The 25314-nt window shown below is 43.4% G+C and overlaps 1 protein-coding gene across 3 annotated transcripts in view; it reads right to left on the bottom strand.

Annotated features, from left to right (window-relative positions):
• The window catches only part of pkd1b (polycystic kidney disease 1b), a 397721-nt gene that overhangs the window by 240395 nt on the left and 132012 nt on the right, over positions 1-25314 (bottom strand). For 2 of the 3 annotated variants that reach the window (XM_088000368.1, XM_088000369.1), the window contains 4 exons: positions 21384-21658; positions 15027-15779; positions 7230-7361; positions 1374-1549 (listed from right to left, as the gene is read on the bottom strand). In XM_088000368.1, coding sequence (XP_087856494.1) covers positions 1374-1549; positions 7230-7361; positions 15027-15779; positions 21384-21658 — 1336 coding nt within the window. The remainder of the gene's footprint in view (positions 1-1373; positions 1550-7229; positions 7362-15026; positions 15780-21383; positions 21659-25314) is intronic. The other variant, XM_088000370.1, reaches the window with a different exon arrangement.

Below are 25314 nucleotides of genomic sequence, written 5' to 3'. Positions count from 1 at the left end.
CATACAGACAGCCACCCAAGGCTGGAGTCAAATCTGAGTCCCTGGCGCTGTAAGGCCACAGTGCTTATATAAAGAATGATTTGTCTGGATAGCACACAAAACAATACTTTTCATGATATCTCAGTACATGTGACAATAATGAATTAAATCAAATCAATGCAGGGCAACCATTTTTGTCTCCCTAGTTATTCTTTAAACATCTGCAGAAAGGCTCAACACAAGGAGGAAGGGTAGCAACATTTATGCCTTAAGAACTGACTGTATCATCATGAGCTCGATGATATAATGAAACCATTAATACAGCAAACTGACTTCCTGATAATATGACTATAAATGTGACTACCTGCAGAAAATCAATTTTTTCAAGAAAATCCTGAAACAATGTTGGTGGATGATTTTTTGATTATTACCAGTAAGAGTGAACTGTTCTCTCAACTCCACCTTTCCTGAGGGCGTTTGTATGTGTGACAGTATTAAACTGTAGCATGAGTATAGGAGCAAAGATGTCTTGCTGCAGTTGTATACAGAGTCAAGGGTGTGGTGCTGGAAAAGCACCACAGGTCAGGCCTGTCAGGTTTCCTGATGAAGGGCTTATGCCCAAAACATTGATTCTCCTGCTCCTCAGATGCTGCCTGAGCTGCTGTGCTTTTCCAGCACCACATTCTCATTGCTGATCTCCAGTATCCGCAGTCCTCACCTTCTACAGTTGCATACAGCCTTAGTGAGAATGTATCTGGAGCACTGAGTACAGTTTTGATCTGCTTATCTAACAAATAACAAATATAGTTAGTAATCTGAGGAACACAACACAAGTTCAGCAAATTAATTCACTCGATGGTAAGATTGGTTCATAAGGAAAGATTCAGTCTGTATTTTAAGAATAACAGGGTGATTGCATAGAGATATTTTCCTAATCAACCCAGTCAGATGGTGAACTTGAACTTACAACATTTTTACAATGTGCAACAGAGTGAACATGGGTAGTTTTTTTATCCTGACTGGTGATCTTAGGATAAAGTGGTCAGCTATTTAGGACTGAGAAGAAGAGGAATTTCATTACATGAAGGGTTGTGCAAGCTGAACCAATGAGCAAATTCAGGACAGGAATTGATAGGATTCTTGAAGACTAATGATATCAAAGGATTTCGGGATAGCGTGGGGATAGTGCAAGGAAGTGGTGTTGATATAAAAGATCAACAATGATCTAACTGAGTGGCGGAGCAGGTTACACACATGTACACATACATGCAAGCATCTGCATATGAGCACACACACAAAAAAATCCATATAGCTAACACATGCAAACATTCATGCATAGCTACACAGACACAGAAATGCACACAATGCCAAAATATGATGTAGATACCACTCACCGGAATGTGACCTCTGCTAAGCTATCCACCGTGATCCTGAAGGTGAATTTATGAGGTGTGTCAACAAGAAGCATGCTGGACAAACGAATAAACTGTGGATCTGTTAGAGGGTGCATGGTGTCAGCTACTAACTCAGTTTCTATGCTCTGCTTGCTCACAGGATTCACTGCCATTAACTGTAAAAAAAAAGCACAGTAAAATGTTACAGGCTAGGATCCAGGAAAGAGGTTTGGGGGAGTTAATGTAATGATACTTGTGACTAAGTTACAGGCTGGAATTTAATCGAGGAATTTCAATGGTTTCTCAAAAGTGCACGGTGGGGGGATACATACACACTAGACTGATTCCTGGAATGGCATGACTAACATATGACAGAAGACTGCATCGACTGGGCTTGTACTTGCTGGAAATTAGAAGAATGAGGGGGGATCACATTGGAAACACGTAAAACCCTGATGGGAACATATAAAATCCTATTCATGGTGAGAGGGGAAAAGGTTAAGGGAGATATGTATGGAAAGTTCTTTATGTGAGTGCCTGGAACATGTTGCCAGCGGAGGTGGTAGAGACGGGCATGACAGCATCATTTAAGATGTATCTAGACAGATACATGAATGGGTAGGGAGCAGGTCCTTAGAAAATAGGTGACAGGGTTAGATAGAGGATCTGGATCGGCGCAGGCTTGGAGGGCTAAAGGGCCTGTTCCTGTGCTGTAATGTTCTTTGTTCCTTCCTTTGTTCTTGACTGGACGGGCTAGATGTGGGAAGAATGTTCCTGATGTTGGGGATGTCCAGAGCTAGGGGCCACTGTCTAAGAATAAGAGGTAAGCCATTCAGGACTGAGATAAGGAAGAATTTCTTCACTCCAAAGGTTGTGAACCTGTGGAATTCTCTCTCACAGGAGGCTAATGGGCCCAGTTCATTAGATAGATTCAAGAGCGAGCTAGGCATGGCCCTTGTGGCTAAAGGGATAAGACTATGGACAGAAAGCAGGAATGGGATACTGCAAGTGCATGACCATATTGAACGGTGGTATAGGCTTGAAAGGCCAAATACCTGACTCCAGCACCTATTTACTGTGCTTCCGAACTAATGAGGGTTGCTTGTGTGTTACTATGAGAGGTGGGTTTATGCGTGATCAGATGATTGTTAATACTCTGTGGAAGTGATTTACTGAGCAGATGACTGGCAGCAAGACCTACACCAACTTGGTGTTGCTTTATTAATTAATTCTTTATTACACTGTCATTTGTACACCACTGTGCCTATTGCCTTGATGTGTCAGGAATTACTGTGCTGTCTTGCGTGTTTTGCACTTCTTATGCACTTTATGCTGCCCCTGCGTATGATTGTGTAGTTGGTGCTGTCCACGTAGCACACTCGGTCCTGGAGGAACATTGCCTCATTTTTCCCGTGTCAGTTGTATGTGGTAGAAATGACAAATAATGCTACTCTTGACTCTTAACTCTTTCTTTTCCATGACTGCGCTAAAAGAATGCACAGTGCACCGCTTGCCTTGGGCTGACTCCTCACTGAGGGCCACGATTTGGAACAAGGTGGCTCTCTGCTATCAATAGCAGTTCTTCTGCCGGTTCTCTGAGAGTATTTCAGGACCGAACACACATAATGGTGATCAAAGTCACCTTAGTTTCTGTTCCGAGATCACTTAGGGATCACATTGATTGGATCCGTGTGCTGCCAATCAGGGAGGTAAAGCAGACACTTTGGGGCAGCTTTTCTAGCCCTTTGCCCATATGAGGATGCTGAGCACTGGAGTCCTGAAAAGAGCTGCTCAGTCACTCAGGGAGCTGCTGTGTTCTGTCACCTGAGCCAGCTGGGAGCAAGTTCACTGGGAGACACAGTTGCCAGTGAATCTGTACTCACTGCTACTTCACACAACCTTCATCTCAGGGACTTCTGACAGATTTCTGATAGATCATAGGTGACAGAAAGAGGCTAAACTTGACTTGTACATGAATCCACACAATTAGGGAGAGTTACATATTGTCAGCCTCACTCTTTCATCCTGACCCATCTTAGTACAGTGGCAATACGGATCTTATTGTTTATTCAGGTTTGGAATGTAGGTATCACTGGTCAGGCCAGCATTTATTTCACATTCCTAATTGCCCAGAGGATAGTTAAGAGTCAACCAGATTGCTGTGCCTCTGGAGTCACATTTGGGTCAGACCAGGTAAGGATGGCAGAATTCTTTACCTAAAGAACATGAATGAACCAGATGGCCTTTTTCTGACAATGGCTTCATGATCATCATCAGGGCAGCACAGAGGGGGTTAAGCACTGCTGCCTCCCAGCGCCAGGGACCCGGGTTTGATTCCACACTCTGACGACTGTCTGTGTAGAGTTTGCACATTCTCCCCATGTCTGTGTAGATTTCCTCTGGGTGCTCTGGTTTCCTCCCACAATCCAAAGATGTGCAGGTTAGGTGGATTGGCCATGGGAAATTGACCACAGTGTCCAGGGATATGCAGACTTGACCATGAGAAATGCAGGATTACAGGAATAGAATATGGGGTTGAGATCTGGATGGAATGGTCTTCGGAGGGTTGGTGTGGACTCAATGGGCCAAATGGCCTGCTTCCACACTGTAGGGATTCAATGATTAGGCTCTTATTTCCTATTTTATTTAATGAATTCAAATACCACCATCTGGATTTGGACTCTGGATAAATAGTATAGCAATAATACCACTAGACTACTGCCTCCCCACAATTTTGATAGATGGTAGCTTTAGGTAAGATGGGGACAAGGGCAACCTCTGTCTCTTGTTTCATAACATGGAGCTGACCTGTCTACAAGACTTGTGGGCCTCACACTTGTGACATTCACCCAGCCCAGCAGAACCAGTCTTCACATTGTAGAGGGGAAAATGTGGATGTAGTTTACCCCAATAACAATTCACCGAGGGAAGGAACGATTATGATAAATAAAAAAAGTCTTAATTGGGGTTAAGTGAGTTAAGCAATTATATTGGAAAGGATTAGTGAATTCAATTAGTTTAATAACAGGGATTTATTTATATTGTTAACTTATTCCTATTTTCCTGGATTTATAAGGTTTCTGAATTAAACTGGTGTAGCTGACACACAGAATCCTGCAAAAGTGCAATATTGCTGAACTTGCAACAACCCGTGAGTTTTTCTGAGGCTGGAATGTGGATCACACCAGGCCATGCTGAATAAAGTGCCAGCAGACAGAACCATCGGGCTGTGAATTCTTATTGAATTCTTCGAGGAGGTGACCAAGCATGTGGATGAGGGTAGAGCAGTGGATGTAGTGTACATGGATTTTAGTAAGGCATTTGATAAGGTTCCCCATGGTAAGCTTATGCGGAAAGTCAGGAGGCATGGGATAGAGGGAAATTTGGCCAATTGGATAGAAAACTGGCTAACCGGTCGAAGGCAGAGAGTGGTGGTAGATGGTAAATATTCAGCCTGGAGCCCAGTTACAAGTGGAGTTCCGCAGGGATCAGTTCTGGGTCCTCTGCTGTTTGTAATTTTTATTAATGACTTAGATGAGGGAGTCGAAGGGTGGGTCAGTAAATTTGCAGATGATACGAAGATAGGTGGAGTTCTGGACAGTGAGGAGGGCTGTTGTCGGCTGCAGAGGGACTTAGATATGATGCAGAGCTGGGCTGAGGAGTGGCAGATGGAGTTCAACCCTGCCAAGTGTGAGGTTGTCCATTTTGGAAGAACAAATAAGAATGCGGAATACAGGGTTAATGGTAGGGTTCTTAGTCAGGTGGAGGAACAGAGGGATCTTGGGGTCTATGTACATAGATCTTTGAAGGTTGCCACTCAGGTGGATAGAGTTTGTAAGAAGGCCTATGGAGTATTATCGTTCATTAGCAGAGGGATTGAATTCAAGAGTCGTGAAGTGATGTTGCAGCTGTACAGGACTTTGGTTAGGCCACAGTTGGAGTACTGTGTGCAGTTCTGGTCGCCTCACTTTAGGAAAGATGTGGAAGTTTTGGAGAGGGTGCAGAGAAGATTTACCAGGATGTTGCCTGGAATGGAGAGGAAGTCATACGAGGATAGGTTGAGAGTTCTCGGCCTTTTCTCGTTGGAACGGCGAAGGATGAGGGGTGACTTGATAGACGTTTATAAGATGATCAGAGGAATAGATAGAGTAGACAGTCAGAAACTGTTTCCCCGGGTACAACAGAGTGTTACAAGGGGACATAAATTTAAGGTGAAGGGTGGAAGGTATAGGGGAGATGTCAAGGGTGGGTTCTTTACCCAGAGAGTGGTGGGGGCATGGAATGCGCTGCCCATGGGAGTGGTAGAGTCGGAATCATTGGCGACCTTTAAGCGGCATTTGGATAGGTACATGGATGGGTACTTAATCTAGGTTAGAAGTTCGGCACAACATCGTGGGCCGAAGGGCCTGTTCTGTGCTGTATTGTTCTATGTTCTATGTTCTATGTGAGAACAGCACAGGCTCGAGAAAGGAAATGGGAGCAGAGGGGAAATGGATAGAACGGGGAATATTAGGTGTCCCTGCTATTTTGGAAAGTGTGAGAAACGCGCTATTCAAATTCTGAAATGGTACTTTACTATCTATGTGGTGTACAATGTATAAATATTGAAATTGAGGGCAAAGCTCTATTTCAGAGTCCTCTGTCAATATGTTGGTGGAATAAACAATTGTTCACCTGTACTCAAGTCTCCTGGCATTATTTTGTACAATAATCTACCAGGATTTCAATACAGAATAATGGATACCTGAACTGCGATTGAAGTGTTATCGGAGTGTATTCGAAGTGTTCACAGGGTTGTGATATAGAATAGCAGATAACTGCAATGGTACAGTTACAGCCTGGAGTGAAACTGAGGAGTTCAGTTGGGAGGCATGTCTGAGGACCAAAGTTTCAATGAAGGACAACAGCAAGTAAAGGGCAGTCAGACTCATACTAGTTTCTGGAGCACATCTGGGCAATGGGAATGAAGGACTGGCTCTGCAAACAACTAATTATCATAGAATTATAGAATCTCGACAGTGTGGATGCAGGCCATTCTGTCCATTGACTTCATACCAGCCTCTGAATAGCATCCCACCAGACCCACCCCCCTACCCAATAATCTGCATTTCTCATGGCGAATCTTAGCCTGCACATACCTGGGCACTGTGGCCAATTTAGCATGGCAAATCCACTTAACAGGACACTTGGAGGAAACTCATACAGACATGGACAGAATGTGCAAACTTCACACAGTCACCCAAGGGTGGAATTGAACCGGAGTCCCTGGAACTGTGAGGCAGCAGTGCTAACCACCGAGTCAGTGTACTGCCCATCAATGTGACGAGACTGCTTACTGGAGGCAGAGTCAAACACTAAATAGGATTCATGCTCAGAAGGGCCTGAAGAAGGGCCTGTGCCCGAAACATCAAATCTCCTGTTCCCTGGATGCTGCCTGACCTGCTGCGCTGTTCCAGCAATAAAGTTTCAACTTTGATCTCCAGCATCTGCAGACCTCACTTTCTCCTCATGCTCAGAAGCAACAACAAAAGATCTAAGAACGAGAGGATATTGTCACTCAATTGAAACAGTAACATTGATTGGTTTAATACAATCTATTGACCTAAGAGCAGAAATTGGGAGTCAGGAGGCAAAACTGTCAGAAAGAGGGGTCATTAATCATGAAAGGGAGAGAGACAGCAGAGACGGAAATAAAATGATTGCATGTAGAGATTGAATCTTTTCCTGGGATAATGAATTACGCAGGCCTGACATGGTAATGTTTCTTAACCCATGAAGGAAACATGTATGTGTGAAGAGGTCCCTCCTGGCACCAAGCCAGGGATAACAACAGGGTGCTCCATTTGTCACACTGACCTTGAGCCTGTAGGTTGCTGGTCGTTTGAAGATCACCTTGTAGATTTGTCCACTGTAGGCAAACAGTGCAAGGTTGTCAATCACCCAAGTGAAATTGACAGAGGTGCCATGAGTAATCTGTGCTGAAAATATCTGTAAAGAAAGGCTTGTCACTGAAAGTAATGAATTAGACGGGGTCCTCTGCTCATCACTTTAATTGTGCTGCCATATCACATCTCCTTCCCACTGACCTTCTGTGAAATCCTCTACTTTACTATTCAACCATGGGAATGAAATCACATCAAAAAATCCACTTCATGACCTGCCCAGAGTCACAGAATAATAGAGTGCAGAAACAGGCCCTTCAGCCCAACTCGTTCGTGCTGACCAGGTTTCCTAACCTGAACCAGTCCCATTTTTCTGCGCTTGGCCTGTATACCTCTGTATCTTTCCTTCTGTTATAGCCCAGATCAGACCCCCCTCAAAATATTTTAAGAAATAGCCTGGACCCTAAGGTCCTTAGTGGGCGGCACGGTGGCACAGTGGTTAGCACTGCTGCCTCACAGCGCCAGAGACCCGGGTTCAATTCCCACCTCAGGCGACTGACTGTCTGGAGTTTGCACATTCTCCCCGTGTCTGCGTGGGTTTCCTCCGGGTGCTCTGGTTTCCTCCCACAGTCCAAAAATGTGCAGGTTAGGTGAGTTGGCCATGCTAAATTGCCCGTAGTGTTAGGTGCAGGGGTAAATGTAGGGGAATGGGTCTGGGTGGGTTGCGATTCGGCGGGTCGGTGTGTACTTGTTGGGCCGAAGGGCCTGTTTCCACACTGTAAAGTAATCTAATCTAACTTTTATTTATTGTTAAAGCAAATGTAAAGTGCCATGTTGCAGATGCAATGCAACTGGTCAAACAATATGTGGAGCAAAACACCATTTACTTAAACACTATAGTAAAAATATTACAAAAGAAGGAAGAACTTAGAATAACTTAACAGCATTGGAAAACTGTTATAAAGAAGCTGTATTCAGAAACTACAGCAAAAATGAGCACATTAAACAGGCATGTTTGAGGAAGACACAGAAACAAAGTATATAGCCAAAGTACAGAAACCGAAGAACATCCACACGGTACAAAAGGGGCATAGAACAAAGAACGTGGAACAACATAGGCACTTCGGCCCATGATGTTGTGTCAAGCATTTATCTTAAGCTACTATCAACCCCTCCATTTATGTGCTTGTCCAGCAGTTGCTTAAATGTCCCTAATGTCTCTGACTTCACTACCACTGGCAGTGCATTCCACACACCCACTATTCTCTGCGTAAAGATTTTTTTTAAGATTCCCGACAGTGTGGAAACAGGCCCTTCGGCCCAACAAGCCCACACCAACCCTCCGAAGAGTAACCCACCCAGACCCATTTCCCTCTGACTAGTACACCTAACATTATGGGCAATTAGCATGGCCAATTCACCTGACCTGCACATCTTTGGACTGTGAGAGGAAACCGGAGCACCCGGAAGAAACCCACGCAGACATGGGGAGAATGTGCAAATTCCACACAGACAGTCGCTCAAGACTGGAATCAAACTTGGGACCCTGGTGCTGTGAGGCAACAGTGCTAACCACTGAGCCACCGTGCTGCCCCTACTCCTACCTAAAGAACCTACCTCTGACATCTCCCCTATACCTTCCTCCATTCACCTTCAAACTATGACCTCTCATGACTACCATTTCTGCCCTGGGGAAAAGTCTCTGGCTATCTACTCTATCTATGCCTCCCATTGCCTTGTACACCTCTATCAAGTGACCTCTCTTCCTTCTTCTCTCCAGTGTGAAAAGCATGAGCTCAGTCAACTTCTCTTCACAAGACAAGCACTCCAATCCAGTTAGCATCCTGGTAAATCTTCTCTGCACCCTCTCAAAAGCATCTACATCCTTTCTAAAGTGAAACAATCAGAACTGGACACAATATTCCAAGTGTGGTCTAACCAGGTTTTATACAGCTGCAGTAAAACCTTGCGGCTCTTAAACTCAATCCCCCTGTTAATGAAAGCCAAAACACCATATGCCTTCATAACAACCCTATCAACTTGGGTGGCAACTCTGAGGGATTTATGTACGTGGACACCAAGATCCCACTGTTCCTCCACACTGCCAAGAAACCTGTTTTTAACCTTGTATTCAGCATTCAAATTCGACCTTACAAAATGAATCACTTCACATTTATCCAGGTTTAATTCCATCTGCCTTTTCTAAGCTCTGCATACTGTCAATGTCTTATTGATCCTGCCCCCAATACTTCTATAACACACCTGACTTTTGTGTCATCAGCAAACTTACTAACCCACCCTTCAACTTCTTCATCCAAGTCATTTATATAAACTACAAAGAGCAGAGGCCCAAGAACAGATCGCTTCAGGACACCACTGGTAACCAACCTCCAGGCAGAATAATTTCCATCCACTATCATTCACTGTCTTCTTTTGGCCAAACAATTCTGTATCCAGACAGCCAAATTTCCCTGTATCCCATGCCTCCTAACTTTCTGAATGAGCCTGCCATGGGGAACCTGAGCAAATACCTTACTGAAATCCATATACATCACAACCACTGCTCGCTCTTTGTCAACTTGTCTTCTCACATCCTCAAAGATCTCAATAAGACTTGGGAGGCATGACTTGCCCCTTACAAAGCCATGCTGACTATCTCTAATCAAACTGCGTTTTCCAAATAGTCATAAATCCTATCTCTCAGAATCTTTTCCAGTCTCACCACAGATGTTAAGACTGGTCTGTAATTCCCAGGGATTTCTCTATTCCTTTTCTTGAACAGAGGAACATCATTTGCCTCCCTCCATTCAGCTGGTGCTACTCCCCTGGACAGTGAGGAGCAAAAGTCATCACCAGAGGCACAGCAATCTCACTCCTCACTTCCCGTAGTAACCTTGGATATATTTGATCCGGTCCTGGAGACTTATCTATCTTGATGCTTCCCAGAATTTCCAACATCATAACTTCCTTAATATCAATCTGTTCAAGTCTATTAACCTAGTCCATGGGGCTCTCACTATCACCAGTATAGTGAATATTGTCTAGTGAATACTGAAGCAAAAAAACTCATTTAGGGCCTCTTCAGACCTCCAGACGCAAGTTTCCTCCACTATCCCTATTGGCCCTACCTTCTCCCTGATCAGTCTCTTATTCCTCACGTACGTGTAGAACACCTTTGGGTTTTCCCTAATCCTTCCCACCATGGCTTTTTTGTGCCCCCTCCTGGCTCTCCTCAGTCCATTTTCCTAGCTACCTTGCAATCCTCTAAACATCCTTGCTTCCTCAACCTTAAGTAAGCTTAAGAAAAACTGAGACGTTAGTCTGAAGAGAAGCTATTATTAACAGTGACACTAACCAATGCTGGTCACTCCCTTACTGAATGCTAACCCAGTATGAATGAAGGTAGACACCTGATTAGCAGTTTCATTAATACACCCTTTCAGGTACTAGAAGCAACTGAGACACATTACACATAAACAAAGTAGGTGCCTTTAAGAGGTTGTGTAATTTTCAGTTATTCAGTCAGTCTGAAATTTGTATTAACATGCTGTCAAAGGAAATCTTGCAGCTTTTTTAAGAAGAATGTGTTTAAGAAAAAATTAAACTCAACTAGGCTCATGGTAATTGTCAGATTATGAGGCTTACATGTCACAAAATCTGAAGAAACATGCCGTTATTTTCGTTGGGGATCTGAGAAACATTGAAAATATCTGTGTCAAATTGAAAATCTAGGATGAAAATCAAGCAAATTGTTGCAAGATGAGATCAAATGCCTTATGCAATCAGACCAAAAGCCTTATGCAATCAGACCAAATACCGAGGCAGAATTAAAGAGGCTGATCAAGATGGGAGTACTTGAACCTGTAATTGAAAGTGATTAGGCCCCACCTCTCATAACAGTGATGATGGAAGATGGATTGTTAACTCATCTTGATTTAACAGGTCAATGTTAATCTGGTACTGTGTGCTGAGCAGTACCCTTTGTCATTAGTCAATTATCTATTTGCTGGACTAGCTGAAGATCAGCTTTTTTGGTAAAACTGACCTTAATCAAACCTGCCTCCAAATGAATGTAGATCCTGAGTCACAGAAATACTTGATGATAGTAATACTGAAAGTACTACAGGTAATTCTCCTATAACGTGACAGTTGCATTCCCATGTGACACCGTGTTATAGAAAATCATGCAATATAAATAATGGGGCCAATGGGAAAAATAGGGTTGGGGTGAACCACCAAAAATATCAAAACAAAAATAGTAGTTAGCCTAACACAAATGATAGCACAGTCTAAGTAAATCCTTAAATCATATTTTAATGAAATAATACAGTAAATATTAAAATCACTTACTACAACACTGTACCTTTCATGAAACCCCTCACCAGAAAGCACATGAACCGACTGACCATGTGATGCCGACACAGAAGGCCAGTCCTCTTAAAGATGCCCCCCCTTTGAAATAAAGTTCCTAAATGTAGACTACAATTCCCAATTTCAAGCTATGTTTAAAGGTTTGCAGAGCTGATTGCATTCCTGCTTTAGCTGAACAGACTGAATTTGCATTTTTCAGACAGAGGATCCTGAGGCTGGGTCTTGTTGGTCAGTTAATGCCGGGGATGGAACCATGTAACAGTGAACGGGAGTTTGCTTCATAAAAAAAAGTCACAATTCACAAATTGCATTACAACCAAATTGCATTTAATAAATGCGCTTTATAGGAGAACTACCTGTACTCAAGTACAAGAGACATCCATTTGGAACCACATCTGCATCTGCGATACTCCAAAGTGCCATGGGTCAAATTATCAACGGATTAGAAAGAGTCCAGATTTACCAAGTCAATATTTTAATCACTGGAAGAAATAATGTGGAGGTGTTGTATTCGACTGGGGTGGACAAGGTTAAAAATTGCAAAACATCAGGTTATAGTCCAACAGGTCTATTTGAAAGTACAAGCTTTCGGAGTGCTCCTCCTTCATCATGTAGCTAGTGGGGCAGGATCATAGGACACAGAATTTATAGTAAAAGATCAAAGTTCATACAACTGATGCAATCTACTGTGTAATATGCAACCTCCAGAACTTCTGAGATAATTTAAGGTTTATTAACAAAAAGGTGACATCTCAGCCCAGGCAATGCATTAAAGGTATGAGGTTAGAGTCTGTCTCTATCCCAATCTTGCACCCTCTGCACCCTCTCCAGTGCGATCACATCCTTCCTATACTGTAGCAACCAGAACTTCAACTGTGGCCTAACTAACAATATACACAGCCCCATGATAACCTCTCTGCTCTAGTATTTTGACTACTAACAGCAAATGACCCAGTTGCCTTCTTAACCGCCTTATGTACCTGTCCTTCAATCTTCAAGGTCCCTCTTTGGGTCCCCATTTAACATCTATTCCTTTGCTTTGTAGGTTCTCCCAAAATGCATCACCTCATACTTTTCAGAATTAAGTTTCATCTGTCACTGTTCTGCCTATCTAACCAACCCACCTATATCATTTTGCAATCAAAGACTTTCCTCCTTGCTATTTACCACACTACTAATTTCCATGTCAACTGCAAACTTACAAATTATACCTTCTGCATTCATGTCTACATCACTAATGTACAATAGAAACAGCAATTGACCTTGCACTAAACCCTGTGGAACCCCACTGGACATAGACTTTCAATGTCAAAAACATTCTTCAATGAGTGTTTCCTGCCACTGAGCCAATTTTGAACCCAATTTGCCAAATCATCTGAATCCCTGGACTCTTAGCTTCTTAACCTGTTTGCCATGTAAGATATTGCCACAAACCTTAATAAGGTTCATGTGGACTATTCAAATGCACTATCCTCATCCACACACCAAGCCATTTCCTCAAGAAATTCAATCAAATTTGTTAGACATGTTCTCCCCTTGATAACTCCATAATGACTATCTCGGATTAATTGTTGCCTCCCAAGTGGAGACTAAATCTGTCAATCAGGCTTTCTTCCAATTGATTTCCTATCATGGTTTTCAGGTTTATCCTTACCACCATTCTTGAATAATGTTACTAGTTTAAAATGATTTACAGAAGAAACAAGGGTGGAATTATGAAAAACGTTTTCATATAACGAGTAGTTAGGGTGTGGAATGCACTGCTTGGAAATGTTGTGGAGGCATTCAATTGATGATTGGATGATTATTTGGATAAAAATAACGCACAACGGTATGGGGGAAAGAGGTAAGCGATTGGCACTGGTAGTGATGCTCAGTTAAGAAGTTGGCATAGGTACGATGGGCCGAATGGCATCCTTTTACAATGTAACACTTCTGTGATTAGCTGTCCTTCAGTTCTTTAGCAGCTCTTCTTTGGTCAGAGAAGATTTGAAAATGAATTCCAGAGTCCCTGAAATCTCCTCTCTTGCCTCCCATAGCACCTAGGATATGTCTCAAGTATGCCTGGGTATTTATCCACTTTGAAGTTGCTAAAACCATTAATACCTCCTGTCTCTCAATGCTAATTAATTCAAGTATAACACACACACCCTCCCTGACTTCTACATTTACATCATCCTTCTCTGCAATGAATACAGATCACAGACATGTCTTCCGAATCCACGCACACATTTCTACATTGATCGCTAATGGGCCCTAATCTTTCCCTAATTACTTTCTTGCCCTTAATATAGGTATTTCTGGGGTAACACGTGTTTCAGCATTGCAATTTGGCATAACGTCAGTGAAGAATTCGGGAATGATATTTTGGAGAATGCTTGCCCTCTGTTGGCAATAGCGTAATCCCAGCAGGGATTGGTTATTGCGCTTCATTCTGTGTATTTGCCGATGTGCATGCCGAAATCTCGGCGCATTCTGCTCATACGCTGATGTTCTTGCCATTCTGCACATGCACTAGGTCAGCGGTGGTCTTTGTGGTATTCTGTGCATGTGACAGGGCAGCTCTCTTACATTTTTAAAAAGAAATACTGTGTTAAATTAACTTCTGTTTCATTAATAAATATAATTTCAACCTTCATTTAGGCTGTGCTATACTTTGTGTTTGACATTTGGGTGATTTTTGAGCGATTGTGAGTGATATTTTTTCTCGGTTTGCCCCAACCCCACTTTTCCCATCGGCCTCATTATTTCTATGAAGCGATTCTCTATGAATTGAGGTTTTGCTGGAATGCAACTACCGGGTTATAGGACAACTACCTATATACTTATAAAATCCTTTAGGATATCTTGTGATTTAAGCCTTTTGTATCTACACTTTGCTCTTTTACCCTTTATCCAAATCCTGTATGTCCTTTCACATTCTGGGTTCACTGGATTGATCCCACCCTTCACTTTTACAAAAACATGGTGGTCCTGCACTCTCTCTATTACCATTTTAAATGTCTCCTGCTGTTCTGATGTGGACTTCCCTGCGATAGCTGCTCCCAGTCCAATTTTGGACAGATCTTGTCTTAAAATCCATCCTCCCCACTGCAGAACCTCTATTTCTGGTCCACCTTTGTCCTTATCCATAATAATCTTCAACCTTACTGAGTTGATATGGTCATCTACCACTTACTCAGCTTTATTCCCTAAAATTAGGTCCACCACCATTCCCTCTCCTGGAAGACTTTCTATGTGCTGGCTTAGAAAACTCTTCTGGACACAGTGAAGCACTTTGAAATGTTTTATTACACTAAAGAAACTGGTGAAATATTTTGGGATTGAGCCATCTTTCCTTCTCTCTTTATACAGCCTCGTCTCAAAGTGAGTTCTCCAAATGCTTTTGAGGGTGCCATACCTGTGAGACATCCACCAGCATGCGTCTGGGTTTCCTGGGCATGATCTGGAGCCCCTGAATCACATCGAAGGCCTGGATTTCGACAGACATGTTCTGGGAACTGACCTCATTGCTCACGGTGATATTCAGGATTTCTATCCTGGGATGGGTGACAGTAAAGTGGGCATATGAGAACCAGGTATCGCTGGTCTCTCTGTGGCAGGCTGGCGTATACTGAGGCAGACTGGATGGACAGTGGGCATCAAAGAAGACTCCTGATTGTCGAACTGGAGGACTCCACCAGGAGCTAGCATTGCTGCCAGAGTTAATCTTGATCACAATGAGTATCTCATTGCCAGTTGGGACCAGGAGAGTGCCATTATGTGGCCAGGGATAGATGATTTGTAAGCCAGTGATTGTTGTCCATGGGCAGCATTTGATCCCTGTGGGGCTTACTCTGTTTACTGGGGTTTCCAGGAATGTATCTGGCACAGTGGTTAGGGAGTGGGTGGGAGCAATCGGCTGTGGCTGGTCTGTATACAGGATACGCACATCACAGACAACATTATCAAACCATCTGGGACTGGGCCAGGTAGGTTGGAAACCAACCAGTAAACTTTCCAGCCAGCCCTGCCGCACCAGGCTGATGTAGCTCTGTCGCCATGGTGATATTGAGCTGGGCAAGCAATGCAGCAGAGAGTTCTGACCTGCATCGTGCTGAAAACCAATCACATCATCTGGATAAACACGAACTTCCTGGTCACCCAGCATCACCTGAAACAGAGCAACAGTCCATTACATCATCAAGCAAATAGCCAATCAGGAGCACCACCAAGCAGTAACACCTCCACGCAAACCCACCAATCATGAACATATTAACAAATGAGCAGAGAAGAATCCAACCAATCAGGAGTAAAGTAATATTGAGCAGGATTAACCAAATAGAAATTGTTAGGAAGATTAGAATCTCCTCAGTTGAGGACTGACTCGGAGCTGGCTGGCCACAGTCAGTTCCACTGTGCACAAATAAATAAAGGGCAATTTGGTGACATGAAGCAGCCTGTGTGCAGTTATTTCACCCAAGAACACTTCAATTAGCTTGCGTGTCTTATTTCCCAAGAGAAGGTCAAGTTTTGCTACTTCTCTGGTAAGTACATCTACATGTTGATAAAGCAAATTTTCTTTAACATATTTCACAAATTCCTCCCCATCTAACATTACAGCAGTCCCAGTCTATGTTTGGAAAGTTAAAATCCACTACAAATTAATACTATTATTCTTATGAATCTTAATGCTATCGTATCTGAGATTTCTCCACATATTTGTTCCTCCGTTTCCCACTGACCATTGGGTGGCCTGAAGGACAATCCTCTCAAGGTGATCTTCCTAATCTTAATTCTGAGTTCCACCCATGTAGCATCACTGGATGATCCCCCAGAAATATCCACTCTACAGCAATAATGTTTTCCCTAATCAAAAATACACTCCTCCTCCTCTCTTGCCTCCCTTCCTATGCTTCCTATAGGACCTAAACCCTGGAACATTGAGCTGCCAGTCTTATCCCTCCCTCAGCCATGTTTCTGTAATAGCTATGATAACCCAGTCACATATTTTCACATATGCCCTGAGTTCATGCTCCTTACCTGTCAGACCTCTTGCGATGAAATAAATGCAGCTTAATTCTTCAGAGTTACCTTATTGTGTGACATGCTCTTGTCTGTCTTATCTAATCAATTTGCTCTCTTTAACTTCCAAATCATCCTCAGCCTTTTCTCTATTCTCACTGCTGCTCAGAATCCCCTCACTGACCCCCCCGACCCATACCAGTTTGAAGGCTCCCAAGTAGCACTAACAAATCTCTCTTAAAAAAAAAGAAATAAAACTGTTAGGATTGAGCTTTCCATTGGACAAGCCCAAACACTGGATGAACCAATCAGAATCACAGCAATCATTGGCTTGTGCTGTAGTGCAGACAATCATAATTGGGAATAGGTTAACTGCAACAGACTGAAATGTGACACTAATCGATTTCAGAAAAATTCCACCCAATCAGAAAAGCAGACTTCCACTACACATGTAGAGCAGGTGGTCTCTTGGGAGGCTGCAGAATGCCCACCTTGCCTGTACAGGCTCTCTGAAAGAGCAAGTTACTGAATGCTGTTCCCCTTCTCCTACTGAACCATTTCCCCATCACATTGCACATTCTTCCTGTTCAGGTGTGAGTCCAATTTCTGCCACTGTATAACACAGACATACACTACTGGTGGGGAGAGTCTGTCACTGTATGACACTGGGTTCCAGTACTGGTGGGAACAATTCTGTCGCTGCATAGCACTGGGGTACAGTACTGGTGGGGACAAGTCTGCCACTGTATAACACTGGGGTCCAGTACTGGTGGGGACAAGTCTGTCGCTATATAACACTGGGGTCTAGTACTGGTGGGGCAAGTCTGTCACTGTATGACACTGGGGTCCAGTGTTGCTGGGGACAAGTCTGTCGCTATATAACACTGGGGTACAGTACTGGTGGGGCAAGTCTGTCGCTGTATAACACTGGGGTACAGTACTGGTGGGGACAGGTTTGTCACTATAACACTGGGGTACAGTACTGGTGGGGACAGGTCTGTCACTGTATTACACTGGGGTACAGTACTGGTGGGGACAGGTCTGTCACTGGGGCAGCAAGGTGGCTCAGTGGTTAGCCCTGCTGCTTCACAGCACCAGGGTCCCAGGTTCGATTCCAGCCTCGGGCGACTGTCTGTGTGGAGTTTGCACGTTCTCCCAGTGTCTGTGTGGGTTTCCTCTGGGTGCTCTGGGTTCCTCAGGTGAATTGGCCATGCTAAACTGCCCATAGTGTTAGGTGCGTTAGTCAGGGGTAAATATAGGGTAGGGGCCTGGGTGGGTTACTCTTCGGAAGGTCGGTTGTTGGAGGTTCCTGGTTACAGATGTTTCAGTAAGATTAGGGAGAGTGGTAAAAAAGGAGGGGGGGTGTGGCATTGCTAATTAGAAATGGTATAAAGGCTGCAGAAAGGCAGTTCAAGGGGGATCTGCCTTTGGAGGTAGTATGGGCTGAAGTCAGAAATAGGAAAGGTGCAGTCACCTTGTTGGGTGTTTACTATAGGCCCCCCAATAGCAGCAGAGATATGGAGAAACAGATTGGGAAACAGATTTTGGAAAGGTGCAGAAGCCACAGGGTCGTAGTCATGGGTGATTTCAACTTCCCAAACATTGATTGGAAGCTCTTTAGATCAAGTAGATTGGATGGAGCAATGTTTGTGCAGTGTGTACAGGAAGCTTTTCTAACTCAGTATGTAGATTGTCCGACCAGAGGGGAGGCCATATTGGATTTGGTACTTGGTAACGAACTGGGACAAGTGATGGGCTTGTTAGTGGGTGAACATTTTGGTGATGGTGACCACAATTCTGTGACTTTCACCTTGGTTATGGAGAGAGATAGGTGCGTGCAACAGGGTAGGTTTTACAATTGGGGGAAGGGGAATTACGATGTTGTAAGACAGGATCTGAGGAGCATAAGTTGGGAGCATAGGCTGTCAGGGAAGGATGTCATGGAAATGTGGAACTTTTTCAAGGAACAGATACGACGTGTCCTTGATATGTATGTACCTGTCAGGCAGGAAAGAGATGGTCATGTGAGGGAACCTTGGTTGACGAGGGAGGTTGAATGTCTTGTAAAGAGGAAGAAGGGGGCTTTTTTTTTTTAGATTACTTACAGTGTGGAAACAGGCCCTTCGGCCCAACAAGTCCACACCGACCCCGCCGAAGCGCAACCCACCCATACCCCTACATTTACCCCTTACCTAACACCACGGGCAATTTAGCATGGCCAATTCACCTGACCTGCACATCTTTGGACTGTGGGAGGAAACCGGAGCACCCGGAGGAAACCCACGCAGACACAGGGAGAATGTGCAAACTCCACACAGTCAGTTGCCTGAGTCGGGAATTGAACCCAGCTCTCTGGCGCTGTGAGGCAGCAGTGCTAACCACTGTGCCACCGTTCCGCCCTCAAGGTTGAGGAAACAAGGTTCAGACAGAGCATTGGAGGGATACAGGATAGCCAGAAGGGAGCTGAAGAAAGGGATTAGGAGAGCTAAGAGAGGGCATGAAAAATCTTTGGCGGATAGGATCAAGGATAACCCAAAGGCATTTTATGCGTATGTGAGAAACATGAGAATGACGAGAACGAGGGTAGGTCGGATCAAGGACAGTAGTGGGAGACTGTGTATTGAGTCGGAAAAGATAGAAGAGGTCTTGACTGAGTACTTTTCTTCAGTATTTACAAACGAGAGGGACCATATTGTTGAAGAGGAGAGTGTGAAATGGACTGGTAAGCTAGAGGAGATACTTGTTAGGAAGGAAGATGTGTTGGACATTTTGAATAACTTGAGGATAGACAAGTCCCCCGGGCCTGACGGGATATATCCTAGGATTATGTGGGAAGCAAGAGAGGAAATTGCAGTACCGTTGGCAATGATCTTTTCGTCTTCACTGTCAACAGGGGTAGTACCAGGGGACTGGAGAGTGGCGAATGTTGTGCCCCTGTTCAAAAAAGGGAATAGGGATAACCCCGGGAATTACAGGCCAGTTCGTCTTACTTCAGTGGTAGGCAAAGTAATGGAAAGGGTACTGAGGGATAGGATTTATGAGTATCTGGAAAGACACTGTTTGATTAGGGACAGCCAGCACGGATTTGTGAAGGGTAGGTCTTGCCTTACAAGTCTTATTGAATTCTTTGAGGAGGTGATCATGCATGTGGATGAGGGTAGAGCAGTGGATGTAGTATATATGGATTTTAGTAAGGCATTTGATAAGGTTCCCCATGGTAGGCTTATGCGGAAAGTCAGGAGGCATGGGATAGAGGGAAATTTGGCCAGTTGGATAGAAAACTGGCTAACCGGTCAAAGTCAGAGAGTGGTGGTAGATGGTAAATATTCAGCCTGCAGCCCAGTTACAAGTGGAGTTCCGCAGGGATCAGTTCTGGGTCCTCTGCTGTTTGTAATTTTTATTAATGACTTGGAAGAGGGAGTCGAAGGGTGGGTCAGTAAATTTGCAGATGATACGAAGATTGGTGGAGCTCTGGATAGTGAGGAGGGCTGTTGTCAGCTACAAAGGGACTTAGATATGATGCAGAGCTGGGCTGAGGAGTGGCAGATGGAGCTCAACCCTGCCAAGTGTGAGGTTGTCCATTTTGGAAGGACAAATAAGAATGCGGAATACAGGATTAACGGCAGGGTTCTTAGTAAGGTGGAGGAGCAGAGGGATCTTGGGGTCTATGTTCATAGATCTTTGAAAGTTGCCACTCAGGTGGATAGAGCTTGTAAGAAGGCCTATGGTGTATTAGCGTTCATTAGCAGAGGGATTGAATTCAAAAGTCGTGAAGTGATGTTACAGCTGTACAGGACTTTGGTTAGGCCAAGTTTGGAGTACTGTGTGCAGTTCTGGTCGCCTCACTTTAGGAAAGATGTGGAAGCTTTGGAGAGGGTGCAGAGAAGATTTACCAGGATGTTGCCTGGAATGGAGAATAGGTCGTACGAGGATAGGTGGAGAGTGCTAGGCCTTTTCTCATTGGAACGGAGAAGGATGTGGGGTGACTTGATAGAGGTGTATAAGATGATCAGGGGAATAGATAGAGTAGACAATCAGAAACTTTTTCCCCGGGTGCAACAGAGTGTTACAAGGGAACATAAATTTAAGGTGAAGGGTAGAAGGTATAGGGAAGATGTCAGGGGTAGATTCTTTACCCAGACAGTGGTGGGGGCATGGAATGTGCTGCCTGTGGGAGTGGCAGAGTCAGAATCATTGGCGAACTTTAAGTGGCAATTGGATAAGTACATGGATGGGTGCTTAAGTTAGGACAAATGTTCGGCACAACATCGTGGGCCGAAGGGCCTGTTCTGTGCTGTATTGTTCTATGTTCTATGTTCTATGTCGGTGTGGACTTGTTGGGCCGAAAGGCCTGTTTCCATACTGTAGGGAATCTAATCGAACTGTATAACGCTGGGGTACAGTCCTGGTGGGGACAGGCCTGTCACTGTATAACACTGAGGTACAGTACTGGTGGAGCAAGTCTGTCACTGTGTAACAATGAGTTACAGTACTGGTAGGTCAGCTCTAGCACTGTGTAACATTGGGGTTCAGGAATGATGGGGATAGGTCTGTCACTGTAACACCAGAGTGTTCAATTTGAATAGCTTTATTTGTGAACTATACCAGAAAGAAAGAAAAATTAGTGATAACTAGAAATGGAGCTCACTCTGAACATGGCTTCATCTTGTGTGGAACCAATGCTGTTCTTCAGATTGTCTGCCAGATTGTACATCATTTGAACAAAGGACAGAATAAGAATAGTCTGACTCACATTTACATGTACAATGTTGAGGTCAGGGCTGATGATCATTGCTATATCTGCCACCTGGGAGTAATATGGCTGTGTCCCTTTGTATCTGGGAGGGTTAGCGATTGGCAGGATGTTGGTTGTGATGTTTTCAAATGCATACGAACTGCAGGGGCTGGTGATGGGCAGACACATTTCCTGTAAGTGGCACCATTGATGCCCGTTGTTGCAACCTCCTGTGGTGTTGCACAGCGGCTGTGTGTCACAGGTGGCAAAGGGAGTACGGAGCCACTCGCAGCCTGAGGAACAGAAGCAGAGCTTCAGATGCACCATAGACATCACTGAAGAGACTAACCAAGAATACAGAATCAGCTGTTAATTGTTCTATTAAACAAGACTACCTGTAAATCAGTCATTCATAACTGCACTGCATCTACAACAATGTCTGAGGTACCAAAGAGCTTCAAAGCAGAGAATTCACAACAATTGATACAAAACATGAAAAGGAAACACTTAACAGATAAGCAAAGATGAGGTGACAACATTAGCTTTTTAAGCAATGTAGAAAGCCAGGGAGGTTTAGCATTTGGAACTGGAAGGCTGATGCCAATGATGGGCCAAAGGAATCACAAAAACATGAGACAAACAGTGTTTTCAGACAGCGGCAGGAGATATTAGCGATGGGAAGATTGTGGTCATGCAGGAAGCACGAGGTCAGAATTTTAACATCTAATAGGCAGTCAAATTAAATTAAATGCAGTAGTTTGGATCGGGTTCTGATGTTAGGACATAGGGCAGCGGTGGTTTTATTCCAATGAGTGTAAACGTTATGGCCTGTTGCTTTAAAAATGGCTTCTTGTCATTGGAAACACTTTTAAAAACAAAATGTTCTCAGGATATTGGCAAAGTAATATCCATTGCTGACACTTCCTGATACTTTCAAATTGGTCTATTCAGAAATATTCTCTCTACAGCATGTCGGACATGAACCAGGCCTCCTGGTCCAGAGGTCTCCAGACTAACTACCACTGTACCAGAAGGGCCCCCATTGTGAGTTAAACATCTAGTCTAGGATAAAATTCACCCGAACCAGATGAGGTAGGTATGAAGCGTATTAGTGTATCTGGACTGCTCACCATCACTGCAGGAAGTCTCTCAATCTAACAACAATGTTAAACTTAATAATGGTCTGTTTATCATCATGATAATTTTAATTGGAAAGGACAAACACAAAGATCAGTGGTTTTGCTGTGTCCCAAAAGCTCTGATCATCTTTGTCTCCTGTGATCAATTCTATATGTTAAGGACGATGTTTACTTAGTGCTGTGGATTTCAGTCATCTCATGAGGTAGTGAACAAAATGGTTTGCTTCCTTTTATTTCCTTCTGTGCCACCACTCTGTCTCATGGTTGAGGTGTTTGGGCACAAAGTGTGATGCAGTTTGATTGTCCCGTGGTAACCATGATGAACGATAGGGAGCACACTCCTCCCAGTCATTCATGTCAATGTTACCATGCTTCAAGGAGAGATTCAAGGTGTCATTGGAGCAATTCCTTTTTTTTGTCCTCTCCTGAAACTCTGGTGAATTGAGACTTGAGAAAACATGATGTGGTGAGGTAGAGGTATTTCAGACTCCAGATGCAATGACCAGTTCATTGTAGTCAATTTTGCAGGAGTTTTGCCTGAATACTTCTCAGGCTGACTTCAAGCAGTGCACCAGAGGGCAGCTGATCTTTCAATGGGGTGAACAACCACTGTCAGGTAGATTACAAATAGAACGGAGATCATGGAATGTGGCCAAAATGTGTTGCCCATTCTTAACTACCTTTGAACAAAGTGGATCACTCAGCCATTTCATTAGATAGTTCAAAGTCAATCACATCATTGTGGATTTGGCGTCACATAGGCTCCAGGCAAGACATATGATGTTACACAATGTGACATTCTGGTATAAAGGTACCTGTTTCACTTTCACTCATTCTGTGTAGTCAGCACATTATGTGTGATGCAATGTATAGCAACATTGATAAACACATATTAGAACATTATGTGGAGGTCTCTGTTATCAGAGTTCATATGGTTTGTGTTCTAAATAAATTTCAAGACATCTGTCTCACAAGAATTTGACTCTTTGTGGTATTTATCAACATTGTTACACCTGGCTGGGGTAGTGCACTGGAAATCAAGCCCCACTGTTACTGCAAACATCACAAAAGTTAAAGATTTTAAGAAGTAAACAGAAATACCTGACTTTCAAACCCATGTTGACAAATAGCATGGAACAGGCTTCTATATTTACAAGAACTATGACAAATAAATAAAGTTTGTCGGCAGGTAAATAATTATGAAAATACCAAACAAGACTTTCATCCATTAAGCCTTTTCCCTTCTGCAACTTTATATAATCTACGCCTATGTTAAACCTTTAAATTATTTCAATATTTTTACACTCCGGACAATACATCTGCAATTGCACTTCTTTTCTGCAATATGATTAATCTTTACATTAAATGATTGCAAAAAAGCAATAGTCTCACATTCCAATTTTTAAACTTCAGAATAGACCATTAATTACTACCATGAAAATTTAAAATATATCCTCTACAAAGGATTTATATACTATAAATACTTTAAAGGGAAGAGACTAACTAAGGAAGGTGTAGGTTGATAGCGAGAAAGGTTAAGAAAAGGGATCTTGATCAGATGGAGAAGTGGGCTGAGAATTAGCAATTATAATTTAATACACATAAGTGTGAGGTGTTACAGTTTGGAAAGTCAAACCAAGGTAGGACTTACATAGTAAAAGGTAAGGTCCTGAGGAGTGTTGTGGAACACAGGGACCCAGGAGTACAAGTACAGAGTTCGTTGAAAGTGGCATCACAGGAAGACAGGGTGGTGAAGAAGGCATTTGGCATGCTGGTCTTCATCAGTCGAGGCACTAAATATAGGGGTTGGGATGTTATGTTACAGTTGTATAAGTTGTTGGTGAGGCTGCAGGGAAGTATTGTGTATAGTTTTGATGACCCTGTTATTAGAAAGACATTGGAAAGAATGCAAAGATGATTTGTGGGGATGTTGCCAGGACTATTAGGCCTAAGTAATAGGGAGAGGTTGGCCAGGATAGGACTTTATTCCTTGGAATTGTAGAAGAATGAGGGGTGACCTTATTATGGTGTATAATATCATGAGGGGCATAGATAGGAAGAATGCATATGGTCTGTTTCGCAGGGATGGGGAATTGAAAACTAGAGGGCATAGGTTTAAGGTGAGAAAGGAAAGATTTAAGAAGGACCTGAAGGGCAACATCTTCACGCAGAGAGTGGTGCATACATGGAATGGGTGGCCGGAGAAAGGGTTTGAGGCAGGTACAGCAGCAATATTTAAAAAAACATTTGGATAGGTACAGAGAATGGGAAGGTCCAGAGGGATATGGACCAAATGTGGGCAATTGGAATTAGCTGAGTAGGCACCATGGTCAGCTTGGACCAGTTTGGGCTGAATCCATGCTGTATTATTCTATGACTCTACGACTCTAGGGTTGATTCAGGTCCAAGGGGGTAACCTGTGTGTGAAGCTACAGGATATTGGAAGGGTGTTAAATGAAAACTCCTCTTTGGTATTCATTCTGGAAAGGGACAGCATAGGTACAGAATTCAGGAAAAGGGACTGTGAGGAACTTGCACAGTTTGACATAGGAAATTGGGAGGTATTGGAGGCATTGTCAAAAAATAATAAAAATAAACAAATTCCCTGGCCTGGATGAATTGCATCTCGGGCTGTTGTGGGAGGTGAAGCAGAAAATTGCTGGGGCTCTGGCACACTTTTAATTCCTTTCTCACAACAGGGCAAGTGCCAGAGGTCTGGAGCATTCCTAATGTGATTTCACTTTTTAAAGAGGGCTGGTAGAGATGAACCAGGAATTTACAGAGCCTCACGTCAGTGATAGGGAAACTCT

This window comes from Chiloscyllium plagiosum, unplaced genomic scaffold, assembly GCF_037043375.1.
Source record: "Chiloscyllium plagiosum isolate Xiang-an unplaced genomic scaffold, Cpla_swu_hap1 HiC_scaffold_25, whole genome shotgun sequence".
Classification (NCBI taxonomy): Eukaryota; Metazoa; Chordata; class Chondrichthyes; order Orectolobiformes; family Hemiscylliidae; genus Chiloscyllium; species Chiloscyllium plagiosum.
This window is presented reverse-complemented; position numbering and strand designations above follow the sequence as displayed.